We start from the raw sequence: 16,496 nt of genomic DNA on the forward strand, positions 1-16,496 counted from the left end.
CAGGCCAGAAGAGAGTGGCATGTTATATTCAAAGTGATAAAATAAAAAAACCATCAACCAAAAAAAGAAGACAAAAACAAAAAATAACCATCAACCAAGAAAACTGTATCCAGCAAAACTATGCTTCAAAAATGCAGGGGAAAAAAAAAGTTGAGAAAGTTTATTATCACTAGGCCTGCTCTTATAAGAAATGCTAAAGGGAGTCCTTCAAGATGAAAGGATACTAGACAACAACATGAAAAAGTTTTCCAGTTAAGGTAATACATGGACACATATAATAACCTGTATTAATGTAACTTTGGTGCCTAAATTCACTTTTAATTCTTATTCAGAACTTAAATGACAAAAACATGAAAAAAATAACTATATGCCTATGTTAATGGGCATATAACATATAAAGATGCAATCAATGATATCAGTAACAAAGGAGGGGGTGGAGCTTATAGGAGTACAGTTTTTGTATGCAATTAAACTGCTATCAGTTTAAAATGGAATGTTATAATTTTAAGATGTTTTATGTAACTGCAATGAAAATATCTATAGAACATACACAAAAGGAAATGAGAAGGGTATCAAAGCATGTCTCTACCAAAAAAAAAAAAAAAAAAGCAAAACTCAAAGGAAGACAGTAGAAAGGAGAGGAGGGACAAAAAGCTGTAAGACATACAGAAAACAACAAAATGGAAATAGTCCTTCCAATCTAGTGATTATTTTAAATAGCAAAATGTCAGCAAACTGAATTCAACAGCACATTAAAAGTATTATACACCATGACCAAGTGAGATATATTCCTGGAATGCAAGGATGGTTCAATGTATGAAAACAATTCCATGTAATATACCACATTAACAGAATGAAAGACAAAACCACATGATCAATGAACTGATGCAGAAAAAGCATTTGACAAGATTCAAACTCTTTCAAGATAAAAACACTCAACAAACTAGAAATAGAAGGAAACTATCCCAACATAATAAAGGCCATATATGAAAAGCCCACAGTTAACATCACACTCAAAGGTGAAAAGACTGAAAACTTTCTCTAAGATCAGGAACAAGGATGCCTGCTCCTGCCACTCTATTCAACACAGTATTGAGAGTTCTAACCAGAGTAATTAGGTAAGAAAAGGAAACAAAAGTCGTCCAAATTGGGGCCTCCCTGGTGGCGCAGTGGTTGAGAGTCCGCCTGCCGATGCAGGGGATACGGGTTCGTGCCCCGATCTGGGAGGATCCCATATGCCGCGGAGTGGCTGGGCCCGTGAGCCATGGCCGCTGGGCCTGCGCATCCGGAGCCTGTGCTCCGCAACGGGAGAGGCCACAACAGTGAGAGGCCCGCATACCGCAAAAAGAAAAAAAAAAAAAAAAAAAAAGTCGTCCAAATTGGAAAAGCTCTCTCTGTTCACGTAGGACATGTAGAAAACCCTAACAATTCTACAAAAGCAATGTCAGGACTAAACAATGAGTTCAGCAAATTTGAAAGATTCAAAATCAACACACAAAAAATCAGTTGTGTTTCTACACACTAACAATGAACGATCAAAAAAGGAAATTACGAAAAAAATCTCATGTACAATAGCATCAAAAAACAATAAGATACTTAGGAATAAACCAAACCAAGGAGGTGAAACACTTCTATGCTAAAAACTACAAAACAGGGCTTCCCTGGTGGCGCAGTGGTTGAGAGTCTGCCTGCCGATGCAGGGGACACAGGTTCATGCCCCGGTCTGGGAAGATCCCACATGCCGCGGAGCGGCTGGGCCCGTGAGCCATGGCCGCTGAGCCTGCGCATCCGGAGCCTGTGCTCCGCAATGGAAGAGGCCACAACAGTGAGAGGCCCGCATACCACAAAAAAAAAAAAAAAAAAAAAAAAAAAAAAAAAATATATATATATATATATATATATATATATATATATATATATATATATATATATAATATATATAGGAAAACCAAAAAAGATATAGTCAGGCTAAAAACCAAGATAAACATCTCCATGAACCAGAAAAAAGAACAGAAATTCAAAGTGGTGTGCAAGGGCAAAGCCACAGGCCTGCTGGAATCTGGAAACAGACACTGGCAGCTGACAGTTCTGTTCCTATGGGGTAATTGAGACTAAAAGTGCTCCACACAAAATTTGAGATAGAAGCCAGACTGGCTAATGGTAGCCAAGGTTGCTGATGAAAAAAAGCTTGATACTTGCATGGGTTGCAAAGGGTTACATTACCCTCTACTCTGAATGCAACCTTCAAAGAGATCCTGGGTCACTCACCTCTTTATTTGAAAAGCACTTAATAGTTTGACAGTTTTTGGAAGAAGAAAGTTCAGTAGCATCTGCCTCCTGAGTCAAGAAAAGGAGCTTCTGGCCCATTGAGTCCAAGCATTCTAAAACACTGTAAAGAAGGAGAAGAGATCAAGGTAGAAACAACAGTTTTCTCTAACCCAAGAATTACTTCTCTATACTTGCACTGTCTAACCTGGTAGCCATTAGCAATGTGTGGTTATTTAAATTAAAATTAAATAAAATAAAAATTCAGTTCCTTAATTGCACTAGTCACATGTACTATAAGGTCCACATGTATGGACCTTATTAGACAGCAGAGATATAGAACATTTCCACCATTACAGAAATCATATTGAACATTGTTGCTCTACATTTAGGGAGAGGAAGGATAAACAAAAAATATACTCAAAACTCTTTATCAAAATTTAGGCTAGATTCTAAGCATCTGATACATTTACTATGGTATGAAGACAAACCTCTTCTGAGTCTGTTTTTTTTTTTTTTTTTGCGGTATGTGGGCCTCTCACTGTTGCGGCCTCTCCCGCTGCGGAGCACAGGCTCCAGAGGCGCAGGCTCAGCAGCCACGGCCCACGGGCCCAACCGCTCCACGGCATGTGGGATCTTCCCAGACCGGGGCACGAACCCGTGTCCCCTGCATCGGCAGGCGAACTCTCAACCGCTGTGCCACCAGGGAAGCCCTGAGTCTGTTTTTTGTTTGTCTTTTTCCCAATCTGGGCAATACATCAAGGCTATAGCCGACTCTTCTAATCAAAATACTCACTAGTTTATCATCTCCCCTAATGCCACTTAGTTCAATGTATTCCAATGTCTTACTTTTTTTGTAAAATGAGTTATTTTAAGACCAATCAATAGATTCAGAAAATTAGAAAAACAGATGGTATTTAGGGCAGTAGGTGGTATTTTTCCATCCATGGTTTTTCTAATGCAAGAATGTTACTCATATTATTGGTAACCATTTCTCAATAGACTCAAAAAAGGAAAAAAATATTCCAGGTTTTGTTGTTAAATAAGAAACCAGATACTCCATCTGTCTTTGCAACTATTTAGAACTGAAAAATATTACCTTGTGTTTAGCCGCTGAACTACTTCTGCTGTATCTCTCGGCTCTAGGCCTGCTGCTTCTAGTTCTTGGTGACTAGCTAGTGCCTCCAGATTTAGTTCTGCAATCTGAAGGAAAATAAAGTGGTAAAATCATTTAATATCTTGCAAAGTATTTGAGGTTAAAAAAAAAAAAAAAGAAACCAACCAAACAAAAAATCACCCAAACCCCCCAAAAATCCAAGAAAAACCCACTCAAGCGGTGTTCTCTGTTTCTGTAGACAGTGACTTTGCTGTTGCCACGGTCCCAGGCTGGGTTCAATAGTTACCAGATGGTTTCTGCCTGCTTAGCCAAGAATGGCAATCTGTTACCAGCTGCTGATGTTGTGACATGAATATGGGAAAGGGCCAAGTAGGGCTAAGTGAAAAGCAATGGCAATTTTGGCTCATCATTCATTCCAAAGTCACCTAAAACTTACTTCTCTGCAAACATGCAACTTTTGGAAATTAGAAAAGAATGGCTTTCATGGCAATATGAAAAAAAGACTTTATTGGATTAACACAAAATCATGAAAAGTATTCTAGTTTATTCTCTTTCCATAAAGTGGGAGCCCACTTGGGAGTTCTGATGTGTAGAGATACAGATATTTTTTTTTCTTAGAATCATTTTAGATTTGCAGAAAAACTACAAAGACAGTACAGAGTTCCCACATATATCCAACTACCATTTTCAACTATTATTACCATCTTAATTAGTATGGTGTATTTGACTCAATTAATGAACCACTATTGATATGTTATTTTTTTTCTTTTTAAAATTTTTTATTGGAATATGGTTGATTTACAATATTGTGTTAGTTTCTACTGTACAGCAAAGTGAATCAGTTATACATATACATATATCCACTCTTTTTTAGATTCTTTTCTGGTATCTTATTATTAACTAAAGTCCATCCTTAATTCAGATTTCCTGAGATTTTACTCAAGTGAGATGCAATTTTTCCTGGAAATCAAGTGGCAGCATAATAGAATGCAACTGTTCTCAAAGTGTGGCTTGAGAACTCCTAGGGGTTCCAGAGACCCTTTCAGGGGGAAGTTTACAAGGTCCTGTCTTCTCCAACTATATAACACAACAGATTGGATGTAAAAGCAGATATGAGAGAGTCACTAGTCTCCTTAATAGGAGCTTAATAGCTAGACATTAAAGAGATTTGCAAAATATGTAAAACAATGATGCTCTTCCCATTAATTTTTTTGAAAATGTTTTTTTCCATAAAAATACATTTTTTATGTTAACATGTAATGATTTTTAAAAATATTTTCAACAAATTAGTAAATATAATTTTTCTCATATGTGATTTCTAATATGGTAAATGTTGATAGATATGACCCACAAAAACAAAAGCTCTTTGAGGATAAATGGGTCCTGAGACCAAGTTTTTAGAACCTCAGTGCAGTCGTTTAGAGCAGGGGTTGGCATATTACAGTCATTGGATCAAGTCCAGCCCAATGTCAGTTTTTTGTAAATAAAGTTTTACTGGCACACAGCTGTGTCCTTTTACTGACATACTGTTATAGCTGCTTTTGCACTACCAACAGCAAGTTGAGTAGCTGTGATAGAGACAGTATGGTCTGTAGAGCCTAAAATATTTACTGTTTGGCCTTTACAGAAAAGGTTTGCTAATTCCTCATGTAGAGCAAAGACAGGCTTTAGAATCTGACAGACCCTGTTTTGAATCCTGGTTCTGCCTCTAACTGTAGGACCCTCAATAAGTTATTAACCTTTCAAAACCTCTGAACGATCATATATATAATAATATCAATAGTTAACTTATAGGGTTGCTATAAGGATAAGATAACGTATATAAAGCATTTTAGAATAGTACACTTCGTAAGATCTCAGTGAATGTTGGCCATTATTCACATGCCGCATAAGATATTTTACAATGTCTTTCTATCACCATGACACAAAATACTGTTCTGGCTTTTTATTATTCTATATGGACTACCATTTATTTCATAATGGGGTCATGCTAGAAAATATCACACAATGGGACAATCTAACAGGTTAGAATGTGTTATAACACAGTCTGTCAGAAACTACATCCTCTTCAATGCCTCCTTTATGTGCTGTTCTAGTCCAGGCCCACTGAACTGCTTTTGAAACAATGATATGCTACTCACACCCCAAGAGAGCAAAAATCTATCTAGATTTTTATAATTATCACAAATATTAGCATCAGCTACAATGAATTAAAAGTGGCATGCGGGATCTTTAGTACCCTAACCAGGGATCAAACCTGTGTGCCCTGCAGTGGAAGTACAGAGTCTTCACCACTGGACCACCAGGGAAGTCCCTCAGCTACAATGATTAACACCACATTATTTATTATTATTAACACCACATTATGGTGCTTAATATATTCATGGCACTGTGCTAAGAGCTTTATACTACATAATGTCTCATTTACCCCCACCAGTATCCCAGAGAAGTGTGCTCCCATTTTATAGATCTAGAAACTAAAGTTGCTCAGAGAAATTGCCCTAGATATCATATAGCCAGACCTATTTAAAAACAAGGAAGTCCAACTTCAGAGACTACATATTTAACCACTACATGATGCTAGTGATACAGGTCTTAATTTCAAATACATATTCACCTTGAATTACACTGCCATTTTTGTAAAGAAAGGTAACACCAGGATATGGTGGTCTGTGACTCTGTTCTAGTCTCATAATTTTAAGGAAAGCAAAGGTACTAACCTTCTTTGGGCCATATTTGAGGAAATACCGAGCCAATTCAAGGGTTGTTCTAGCATCTTCTGTGGCATCATGACCAAACCTATCTGGACACTGTATATCCTTCCTGGAAAGTCAAGGTAAAATTGACATACCTGGGAGCATTTTTAATGATAGATCCTTTCATCCCAAATACTCTGGCTACATGTAGAATTTCAGCATTCTAGTAATTAGATTTGAGTCACAACAATCAAGATTCCTTTATTACTTAGTGCCAGGACCTGAGAGGTACTGAGGGTACAGAATGATCAGGAATGGCTTTGTTTACAGCAAGCATATCATCAAAGGCTACTCAATAAAAAGTCTCTGGTCCACTCCCCAGCCAACCCCTTGTCTCATTTTTTAGACGTAGCTGTTGTTTTAAAGTTACCTTCCAGAAATTTTCTATTATATACAAGTGTCTATTATATATTTTAAAATCCTTTGTTTTTTAAAATCTTAAAAAATACATATGTTTATGTCTATAGATATATCTAAATCTAATCTACATCAATCAATATCTCAGTATCTACGCATCTTGTTCTGCATCTCCATTTTATTCTCAGTAGCATCTTAGAGGTCCCCTTATTAGCACATAAAGATCTCATATTCAGTAACAAAGTATTAGTCACGCAGATAACCATAATTTATTTAACTAGTCCTGTAGAATATCTGAATTCCTTTGGGCTATTTTAAATCATACTGCAATGAATATCTTTGTACAATATGTGTTTGTACATGATACATTCAATATAGGAACGTTATTTCGAAATTTTGGGTAACTTTTCTGCCTTTTCTCTGTCCAGTTCTATCCATCAACCTTCAGCTATGAATGCAACTCCTTTTTGTATTCCCACAGTTTTTTCATTTCTGAGTCATACTTCTCTCTGAAGTTAGGATCTCAGAATTCATAATGTTTATAAACTAAGAGGGAAAGGAGAGAGGCTGAACGTTGCAATATGCATTAAATAAGATACTAACTATGTGCAGTCTATCAGGACAATATTATAATATGCAAACAAACCTACCCCAAAATAACTTTGGCTAAGAACTTGAGCTTAAATCTTCTGCCCTGCTCTCTGACATAAAGCAATGATGTATCAATAACATATGGATGTATCATCTGAGAAGGAAAGAGAATAGAATGAGTAGCATCCTATGCTGAAGGAAAAAACAGGTGGGTTGGGGGACAGAAGGTTTTAGATCTGAGATTAATGAAACAGGCACATATGCTAGAAAAACTAAGTCCTAAATCAGATACTCACTTTCAGTGCTCTGAGATCTAAGTCTAAGGAGTGGCCCACTAACACAGCGTTGGGAGGAAGCAGTGCTTTTAACTGTCTCTGTACATCTTTGAGTTTGGTTGTCACTGGGTTAAGAATCTCCTTTGTGATTCCTGAGAAACTTTCAATAAAAAAAGAGAAATGGACAGACCACGATATTAATAAGCTTTCCTCCCCCAAAAGTCATTTCAAAAAGAATATTTTAAAAAATTAATAAAAAATTAATAAATGCTCAGTGTAACAAGGTTGAAAATCAAATAACAAAGAAGAAATTAAAAACTGCCCATAATCCCACCACCCGGATATCATTTTTTACACTTTAGTAAATATTCTATCATATTTTTTGATACATATGTATTCATGTATATGTTTCATTTTTATAAAAATGTAATCATGGGACTTCCCTGGCGGTCCAGTGGTTAGGACTCCATGCTTTCACTGCCATGGGCCTGGGTTCAATTCCTGGTCAGGAAACTAAGATCCCGCAAGCCACATGGTACGGCCCAAAAAAAAGCAATCATAATGCCTATGCTACTTTATAATATGATCATAACATGTGCTATATATCATGAACAAGTTTTCACATCAATAAATCTATTTCAGCACATCCTTTTAAATGGTTAGAGTACTCCATTAGATAAATATAACATTCTAACCAACCCCCTACTTTCATTCATATTCCCATATTTCTGCAATAGTATGACAAATACCCTTATACATACAACTTTGTTACATACGATTGTTCCCTAAAAATATTGTCTAATTGTCATGTCTGCCAACAGCAGAGTCTATCACCATCACGCCTCTCTGTGCCTAAGTAAGCATGAATTGATAGGTGCAACTACAATGGTCAGGAATGGTAATGTTTCACTGGCTTTTCTTTGCCTAATACATTCTGAAATTACTTGCTAATCTTTGGAAAGACAGAGAAAATTTTTTGAGCTTCAAATTTCTTAGTTTTGTTTTGGTGTCTGAGGTCAAGGCAGATTAAGCTCTAAAATCATTTGACTGCCAGAAGATGATTTGCAGATTTTTCAGATGGGGTCTCATCAGAGAGCAAAGCTGTTTGGCAGTTGCTAGATAACGATTACAACTGTCAGATTCTATGACAAGGAAGATAATATTCTGGTTATACTTAGGTCACAGGAAGATTAGAGAGCAAGAAAGGTAAGCATTATACAGCGACATTGCGCAATTTCAGTATTAAAATTTCTAGTTGTGGCACCCCAGTCTTTTCTTTGATAATAAATAAGTAGATAATACCTAACTAAACAGAAGCTACAAGCTATTCCTGTTAAGTCTCATTCCACTCTAGTCTGACAGCTATAGCGAGCTGGAGGCAGGGTGAAAAATACCTGGTGAGGTAGTCCACAATCTTGTTGTCAGGTTTAACAAGTTCATCCATAACACAGCAGCCTCCTTCAGCAACCAATGAGATTCGTGTTAGTTCTCGCCCATTGGATGTCAGGCACTGAAAGACCAGGATGTAGATAGGCTGCTAAACTGTGGAAACTCTTGCTTCCTCTCATTATTCAAGACTACATCAACTGCCATCTACTCTAATCTACTCTGTGACAATGGCACAGCCTTTTGCTGACTAGAGAATCCAATATGAATGAAATTGAAGCTAAGCAGGCTGCTGAACATTACACTTAAAGTAACCAACACAGCACAATTTCTCTGGGAAGGATGTGCCCCAGAGGGACAGAAATAATAACATCAATTATAATTGTACTATTTACTGTGTACTACAACCCAGTATTATGCTAAGTACCACAAAAAATAATTTTTATTAGCACGTTCTATTATTTAATGCAATACTAAGCATTTTATATACCACCTCATAATAACCCCATGAAATAGCCTCTAATATTATCCCTGCTTCACAGAGGGAGAATTACGGAATCTGTCCAAGGTGACAGGCAAGGCCAGGATACACATCCTGATACGACAGACTCCAAATCCTTAGCTCTTAGCCACTCTGTTCAGTGTTGAGAAACTGTTACTTGAGTACTAAGTGAGAGGGGATACACTGCCTCTGAAAGGAGACTTACTAATTAGACAAAGTAAAACACAAGGGGAGCTTAAGCAGGAAAATCCTACTTCTGATCTTAAATGTGTAAAACTAAGCCAAACCAATAGTAATTCAGGTAAAGTCTTCAAGGCAATAATAACAAAACACTTGTTCAAAAGACAGAAACAATCAACTTCTAGTAATATTCAAAAATTAGATTAAATATATCAACTAGGGGCTTCCGTGGTGGCGCAGTGGTTGAGAGTCTGCCTGCCAATGCAGGGGACACGGATTCGTGCCCCGGTCCGGGAAGATCCCACATGCCGCGGCGCGGCTGGGCCCGTGAGCCATGGCCACTGAGCCTGCGCGTCCAGAGCCTGTGCTCCGCAACGGGAGAGGCCACAACAGTGAGAGGCCTGTGTACAGCAAAAAAAAAAAAAAAAAAAAAATCAACTAGTTAGAAAACTTATGTGATATTTATTTCTCATCCTGGAGCAAAGATCCAATTTTTCTAAAATGTGATTAAATGGGTCTACTTTCAGTTATTTAAACTGAATACTAGAAGTGAACGCACTCAAGAAAACTAGACCCTAGTTTGCAACACTCCAGCTGAAAAATCAAAAGTAGTACTTACCATTTCACAGTCAAGCCCAAAGAGAGGACTGTTGTCGGTTATAGAACCACAGCATTTTGTAGGCACAAAGTTTTCACAGTCAGGAAAACCTAGGAGGAAAAGGAATAAAATATTTGCCTTTAGAACTAGAAATGGTAAAAAGTACTCCTATATTTATCCAGGTGAAACTGAGATACCACATTTGTGGGGCACCTTCTCTATGTTAGACACTTGAAATATAAAATTAAATAAGCCAATTTCTGTCCTTAATTTTTTCTCCATCTACTCATTTTTACATTTTGGGAGAATAATGTAGGCTGCTGTTATTGGAGATACTAGGGCCTAGACTTCCTTGCAGTTACCAAGTAACAATTTTTTCCTCCTTATTAGAAATTATAATTAAATTGTGGCTAAATCCAAAGTCACTGGACCTTTCCCATGTAGGCACTAAGGAAGGATGAATAAAGTATGCAAATGACTGCATGTGGCATCTTTCTTTCCTAAATAAAACAAGAAAAAGTAGGAATGATATTCCACCATAGCAGAGATCTAAAAGGATTTCATGGTAGGCAGAATGTTTAACATTCACCATATGCACTCTTGTACTCAACTCTACCCTTAAAATTTCTCCAAGATCTCTCTTTAGAAACGTGCCTCATTTTCTGGAATCATAGCCTGAAAATTCCCTACAGAGGCTCAGATATAGGCTTAGGGTACCCCTTCCATTGTGTACCCTAAGTCAGTAACCAGGCACATTCAGCTCAGAGGCCCAAAAGTGTTTGAATCATTGAAGATTCCTACCTTCAGACAGAGGCTGAAACAGTAAAGGTAATACCTAGATCTTATTTGACAAGAAACTAAGGGGAGTATGAAAAGCTTTGACCAGTTTCTATGTCACAGTACCCTGAAATTTCCAACTGATTACAATTAAGAGAATCAAAATACAGTCTAGACCAGAAAGGAGTACCCCCAAATCCTGGAGACATTATACTTGCTGCCCTCCTTATCTATATTATTAGTACCAACAATAACAAAGAGTAACTTTTTTAAAGCACTATGTGCCCCATGCTAAGCTCGTTTTGTACATTAACTCAATTAATCCTCATGGCAATACTATGACATATGAACTATTAACTCCCCAAAGACAGCCCAATTAAGAAACGGACAAAGGATCTGAAAAAATATACAAATGGCCAATAAGCATATAAAAAGATGCTCAATATCATCAGCCATCAGAGAAATGCAAACCAAAATCACAATGAGATACTACTTCACACACACTAGGATGGGTATAATCAAAAAGGCAGAGCATAGCAAGTGTTGGTAAGGATGTGCAGAAATTGGAACCCTTATACATTGCTGGAGGGAATGCAAAATGGTGCAGCTGCTTTGTAAGACAGTCTGATAGTTCCTTAAAGGTTGAACATAGAGTTACCATAGGATCTAGCAGTTCTACTCCTAGGTATATACTCAAGAAAAATGAAAACATATGTCCACACAAAACCTTGTATCTGAATATTGAAAGTAGCATTATTCATAACAGCCCCAAAGTGGAAACAACCCAAATGTCATCAACTGATGACTGGATAAATAAAATGTATAACCATACATGGAATATCATTAGAATGAAAATAAATGAAGTAATGATACATGCTACAACATGGATGACCCTTGAAAATTTGATGCTAAGTGAAAGAAGCCAGTTACAAAAGACCACATATTGTATGATTCCATTTATATTCACAATAGGTAAATCTATTAACAGAAAGTAATTAGTAGTTGCCTAGGGCTAAAGGGCACTGGGGGGAAACGATAGTACAGGGTTTCTTTTGGGGTGATGAACATGTTCTAAATTGATTGTGGTGATGGTTGAAAAACTCTGTAAACATACTAGAAACTATTGAAATTGTATACTTTAAATGGCTGAACTGTATGGTAGGTTAATCATAACTCAATAGGGCTTTTTTTTTTAAGGAATTTTAACATGACTGCTGTGATTAAGAGGTAATAAATAAAAGAATGTTTATTAAATTCTTGCTACATAACGGACCAAGGCTCTGAGCCTAGACTTGTCCTATTTATTAAAGAAAATGGGGGTGGGATGGGTGGGAGGAGGATTAGAAGTACCAGAGAAGTGTTAAAGTTTTAAAGACATATTGACTTCTTTTCAACATACTAAGGAATGAAAGAAAAATGAAAAAGGAATAATTTTCCCACAATATTTAAGGTCATGTTCACGTACTACCTAAAATCAATAATGGTACACATCCTACACTTTAGGAGACATTGCACTGCAAGTATTTCCTCTTTAGTAGAAGATGGAATAAATCACTTGGAAAGCAGCCCATAAAAATGAACTTTCAATAGTAATATTTTTAAATAAACTGATAGATATTCTTCCATTGTTACCAACATCAGGTTAAATCTAAACCAACCTTGTAATGGAAAGTGGTATGTTTTCATTTCCTCCTTTGTGAGAAGGCATCTGGTCAAGCTTACTTTCTTAGAGCCATACTTTTTAACGATGGGGTCATTCTGCAGGTTGATGCGGACTTCTGTGCTGGAAGAAGGTAAAGACCCTGAAACAAGGACAATCGTACATATGTTAGAATCTGTGTTTAAGAGGCCTCAGAGGACATGTCCTTTTAATGTTGTATAGGGTAAGCATGATGAAGATCAAAAGATTTTTAAGACCCAGCCCCAACTTTAAAGGAGCTTGCACTCTCATACACTTATAAAGAACACAAAGAGAAAATAAGTCTCAAATGGGTTATAATAATAAAAGCTATAAAAGGGAAAGGGAGAATATACTGGCTGAGATGGTTAGAGATGGTTCAAGAGAAGAAAAGATTAGCTGAGTCTTAAAGAAAAGGCAGAATTCAGATATTTGGTGTATTAGACCAGTCCGTTACAGTGTCTGCCACTCCTAATAGCCCATTCTAGCTAAATCTACTGCACCCCTAACCACTTGCTCATGCACCAGCAGGGGTGCTGGTTCTTTAAGCAGGGCTGGTTACTGATTGGATTAAGAGTGGGGACTTGGCTAAAGAGGGAGCCATCTATAAAATGACCAGTGACTTGATATTCCTTGTCAAGACATGCTCAAAAGGGACAAGGGTAATTAGCTAAGCTGATCAGATCGCTTGCTTCCAGAACTGAACTAGGAAATAAAGAGAACACACCAGTTAGAACAGAAAACAAAGAAGCTAAGATGCCATGAAAGGGATGGAGAACAGCTCTTCACCAGAGGCACTTAGATTCTTGATGACTTTCTAGTCCACATGCATCCTTCAAATAATACCCTCTCACTTAAGGTGGCCTCAGTGAGTGCCTGGTCCTTGCAACCAAAAATGCCAAAGAATCAGAAGTAAGGAAAGAGGGCATCCCAGGTAAGATAGAAATGTACAAAGCAAACTTGGTATGGTAGTGACTAGACCAGTTGGGGAGAAAAAAAGGCCTCTGTAGAAGAGCAGTATAAGAAACAAGGTTGAAAGAGGAGGATAAGAGTAGACCACTGCGAATGCCAGACTCAAGAGTTTGAACTTTAGTCCATCATTCCATATATAAGATGGAGCAACAGAAAGTGCCTGAGAAGGGAAGTGGCATAACCAAACAGTACTTTAAGAAAGATCAACCTCAAAGATATGTGGAAAATGAAGTAGAGAGAGAAATGAGAAATGACTTTGCAATAATTCTGGCAAAAAAAAAAAAGAGTCTGGATTAAGATGATGGAGGGAGGAAAAAGGTTATAAGAAAGAAACATTACACAAGAAAAACTGGTAGAGGGACTTCCCTGTTGGCTCCTAATGCAGGGGGCGCGGGTTAAGACTGCGCTCCCAATGTAGGGGGCCTGGGTTCGATCCCTGGTCAGGGAACTAGATCCCACATGCATGCCTCAACTAAGAGTTCGCATGCCACAACTAAGGAGCTCCCAAGCCACAACTAAAGGAGCCCTCCTGCCGCAACTAAGGAGCTCACAAACCACAACTAAGACCCGGCGCAAACAAATAAATAAATATTTTTTTAAAAAAGGAAAAACTGGTAGAGCATAGTGACAGAGTAATTCAGTTCAGTCAACAAAATATTTACTGAGTACTTATATGCCTGGTATTGCTCTAGCCAGTAGATTCCCCAATGAACAAAATCAACTAAATTCTAGGTGAACTTAAATTCTAGTTGGGAAGATGGACAATAAAAAAACAAGTACATAATATAGCAGGTGAGGATAAGGACTATGGAGAAAAGTAAAGGCGAAAAAGGAGGAAAGGGAGTGCTGGGGCAGGAAAAGGGTTAATGTCATATATTTTATAATCAGGGAAGGTCTCTCTGATAAAGTAACATTTGGATAGATTCTTAATAGCAAAGGGAATGAGCCATGAAGATTGGGTATGGGGAACCAAAAGAAAAGTAATTCTAGAATTCAATACTGGTGGCTTAGAGAAAAACAGTACCAACAGAAAAGGGGATTTGAAGTTGGGAGTCTGTTATTCAGGGATGAGAAAAATGCTTTTATATATGCTATGATTGAGGGTACAGTGGAGTATCCAGGTAGCAACATCCAGCAGGCAGTTGAAAATGCAGGCCTGGAGTTTGGGATATCAAACCTAAAGACAGAGGAGTTATCCACAGAAGAGTGATGGATAAACTAGGGAAGAACAGATGAATATTTCAAAAGAGAACTGAAGAAAGATCAAAGTGTATGGACTATATCTTGGGGACTTCGATATTTATTTAGGTTGGGAAAATGAAGCAAAATCCTTAGGAGGACAGAGAAGTAGCTATAACCCTCTAGCTCCTCAATGCTTACAGGATAAAATCCTAAGTCCTTAGCATGGCATTTACAGCCTGCAAGACAAAGCTTTAACCTACCTCTAAGCCTCATCTCTCACCACTACCTGCCCTCTTATTCCATCTCCACCCCCTAATCATCCTCAACAATCTATATCCTTCGGTCACATCAATTTCTTTTTTCTGATTACATCCTTTCTTTTACAGCTCAATGTCTTTACCTGAGTTTTGAATCTCATAATGACTACTCTGTGATTCACTCAAAGATGTTTAAAATACAGTGGATGTCAAATTAAACAAAGCTGCAGGTCCGATATGGACATCTATTAGAAGGAAAGGGGAACAGTGGAAAGGTAGGAAGTTAGATGCTTTTGAGACAGAAGATAACAGGAAACACAGTCATGGAGGATATGGAAAGGAATCACTAGTTATCCCTCACCACTTTTTCATGTCCCCTCAGTGCAACTATTCAATAATTTAATTATTTCTGAACAAACCTACAAAAAGCATTATTGAACAATACTTACCTTACTATGTGCAATGAATGAACCGTTAAGGTCTATTCCATCACTCACCTCCTCTCCCCCCAAAAGAGAAGGTCAGCTATAACTTGCTAACAGGACACAACCCAGTTTGAAAAACACTGCTATCATGGATATTTATACTTTAGCTGGCCAGCATCCAAATCTGCCTATTCCCCCCTGTGAGTAGTATTAGTGAGTATCCCCTACATTAGTCAAAGGCAAGATCTTCCTTCCCGTGTGTACACTTGTGGGTACAAAGACCTAGTAACAGTTTGAGTCCAGTGTCAGTGATATCCAGGGAGCAGACTTAGCTATCTAACCTAACCAAATGATTTCTGAGGCATGAACCCTGGTTATGTTTCCTGCTATCTAATCCCCCTTGGTACTTACCCATTTTTTCCTTAAAACACACACACACACACACAAAATTGCTTTTCTGCTTAAGTTACTTATAGTCATACCTTCCATTCCTTTAGGCAGATCCCCAATTATTTGTTTCTTTTGCAGCCCAATGATATCAGCTAGGAAATCAGATGATGGGGGAGGCAAGCAGAACTTCTGAAAATACATAATAGGTTTTTACAAAAATGCTTGAAAACAGTTAAAATACTGTCAGACCTAGACTTTTATTGTCAGCTCAGTGCTATGAAAGATCTGGACCTTAATTGTTTGCACTGTAAAATGAGGACTGTTTCCTTAAATTGTAAAAGTGACTAAATAAGTGAAGCCACATTTATCCTACCACAGAAGTTTTCTTTGCTTCTCTAATTACACACTATACAAAAGAAACAAACATTACAAAAATGTATAACTTAGAAAAGCAAAGTTCCTTATATTTTTCAAAGCACTTTCATATCTATTACTTTAGTGGATAACATGCCAGGTGGATGACACAGAAAAGCAAAGAGATTGAGAGCTTAAGTCTCAGGCTCACCTGGGCTTCAATTCCAGCTGTAAATTCCACTTACTAGCTGTAACTTGGGTGCGTTACTCAGTTTACTTATGTATAAAATGGGAATAAAGAAGTATCTCTTGGGGCTTCCCTGGTGGTGCAGTGGTTGAGAGTCCGCCTGCCGATGCAGGGGACATGGGTTCGTGCCCCGGTCTGGGAAGATCCCACATGCCACGGAGCGGCTGGGCCCGTGAGCCATGGTCGC

The 16,496-nt window shown here is 37.8% G+C and overlaps 1 protein-coding gene across 7 annotated transcripts in view; it reads right to left on the reverse strand.

The window, feature by feature from the left end:
- REXO5 (RNA exonuclease 5) overlaps positions 1-16,496 on the reverse strand; it is a 70,753-nt gene that overhangs the window by 18,196 nt on the left and 36,061 nt on the right. For all 7 annotated transcript variants that reach the window (XM_060077906.1, XM_060077904.1, XM_060077905.1 and 4 more), the window contains 9 exons: positions 15,801-15,897; positions 12,463-12,606; positions 10,049-10,137; positions 8,756-8,871; positions 7,383-7,521; positions 7,146-7,240; positions 6,103-6,205; positions 3,365-3,468; positions 2,269-2,389 (listed from right to left, as the gene is read on the reverse strand). In XM_060077906.1, coding sequence (XP_059933889.1) covers positions 2,269-2,389; positions 3,365-3,468; positions 6,103-6,205; positions 7,146-7,240; positions 7,383-7,521; positions 8,756-8,871; positions 10,049-10,137; positions 12,463-12,606; positions 15,801-15,897 — 1,008 coding nt within the window. The remainder of the gene's footprint in view (positions 1-2,268; positions 2,390-3,364; positions 3,469-6,102; positions 6,206-7,145; positions 7,241-7,382; positions 7,522-8,755; positions 8,872-10,048; positions 10,138-12,462; positions 12,607-15,800; positions 15,898-16,496) is intronic.

Source organism: Mesoplodon densirostris, chromosome 16 (assembly GCF_025265405.1).
Source record: "Mesoplodon densirostris isolate mMesDen1 chromosome 16, mMesDen1 primary haplotype, whole genome shotgun sequence".
Lineage (NCBI taxonomy): Eukaryota > Metazoa > Chordata > Mammalia > Artiodactyla > Ziphiidae > Mesoplodon > Mesoplodon densirostris.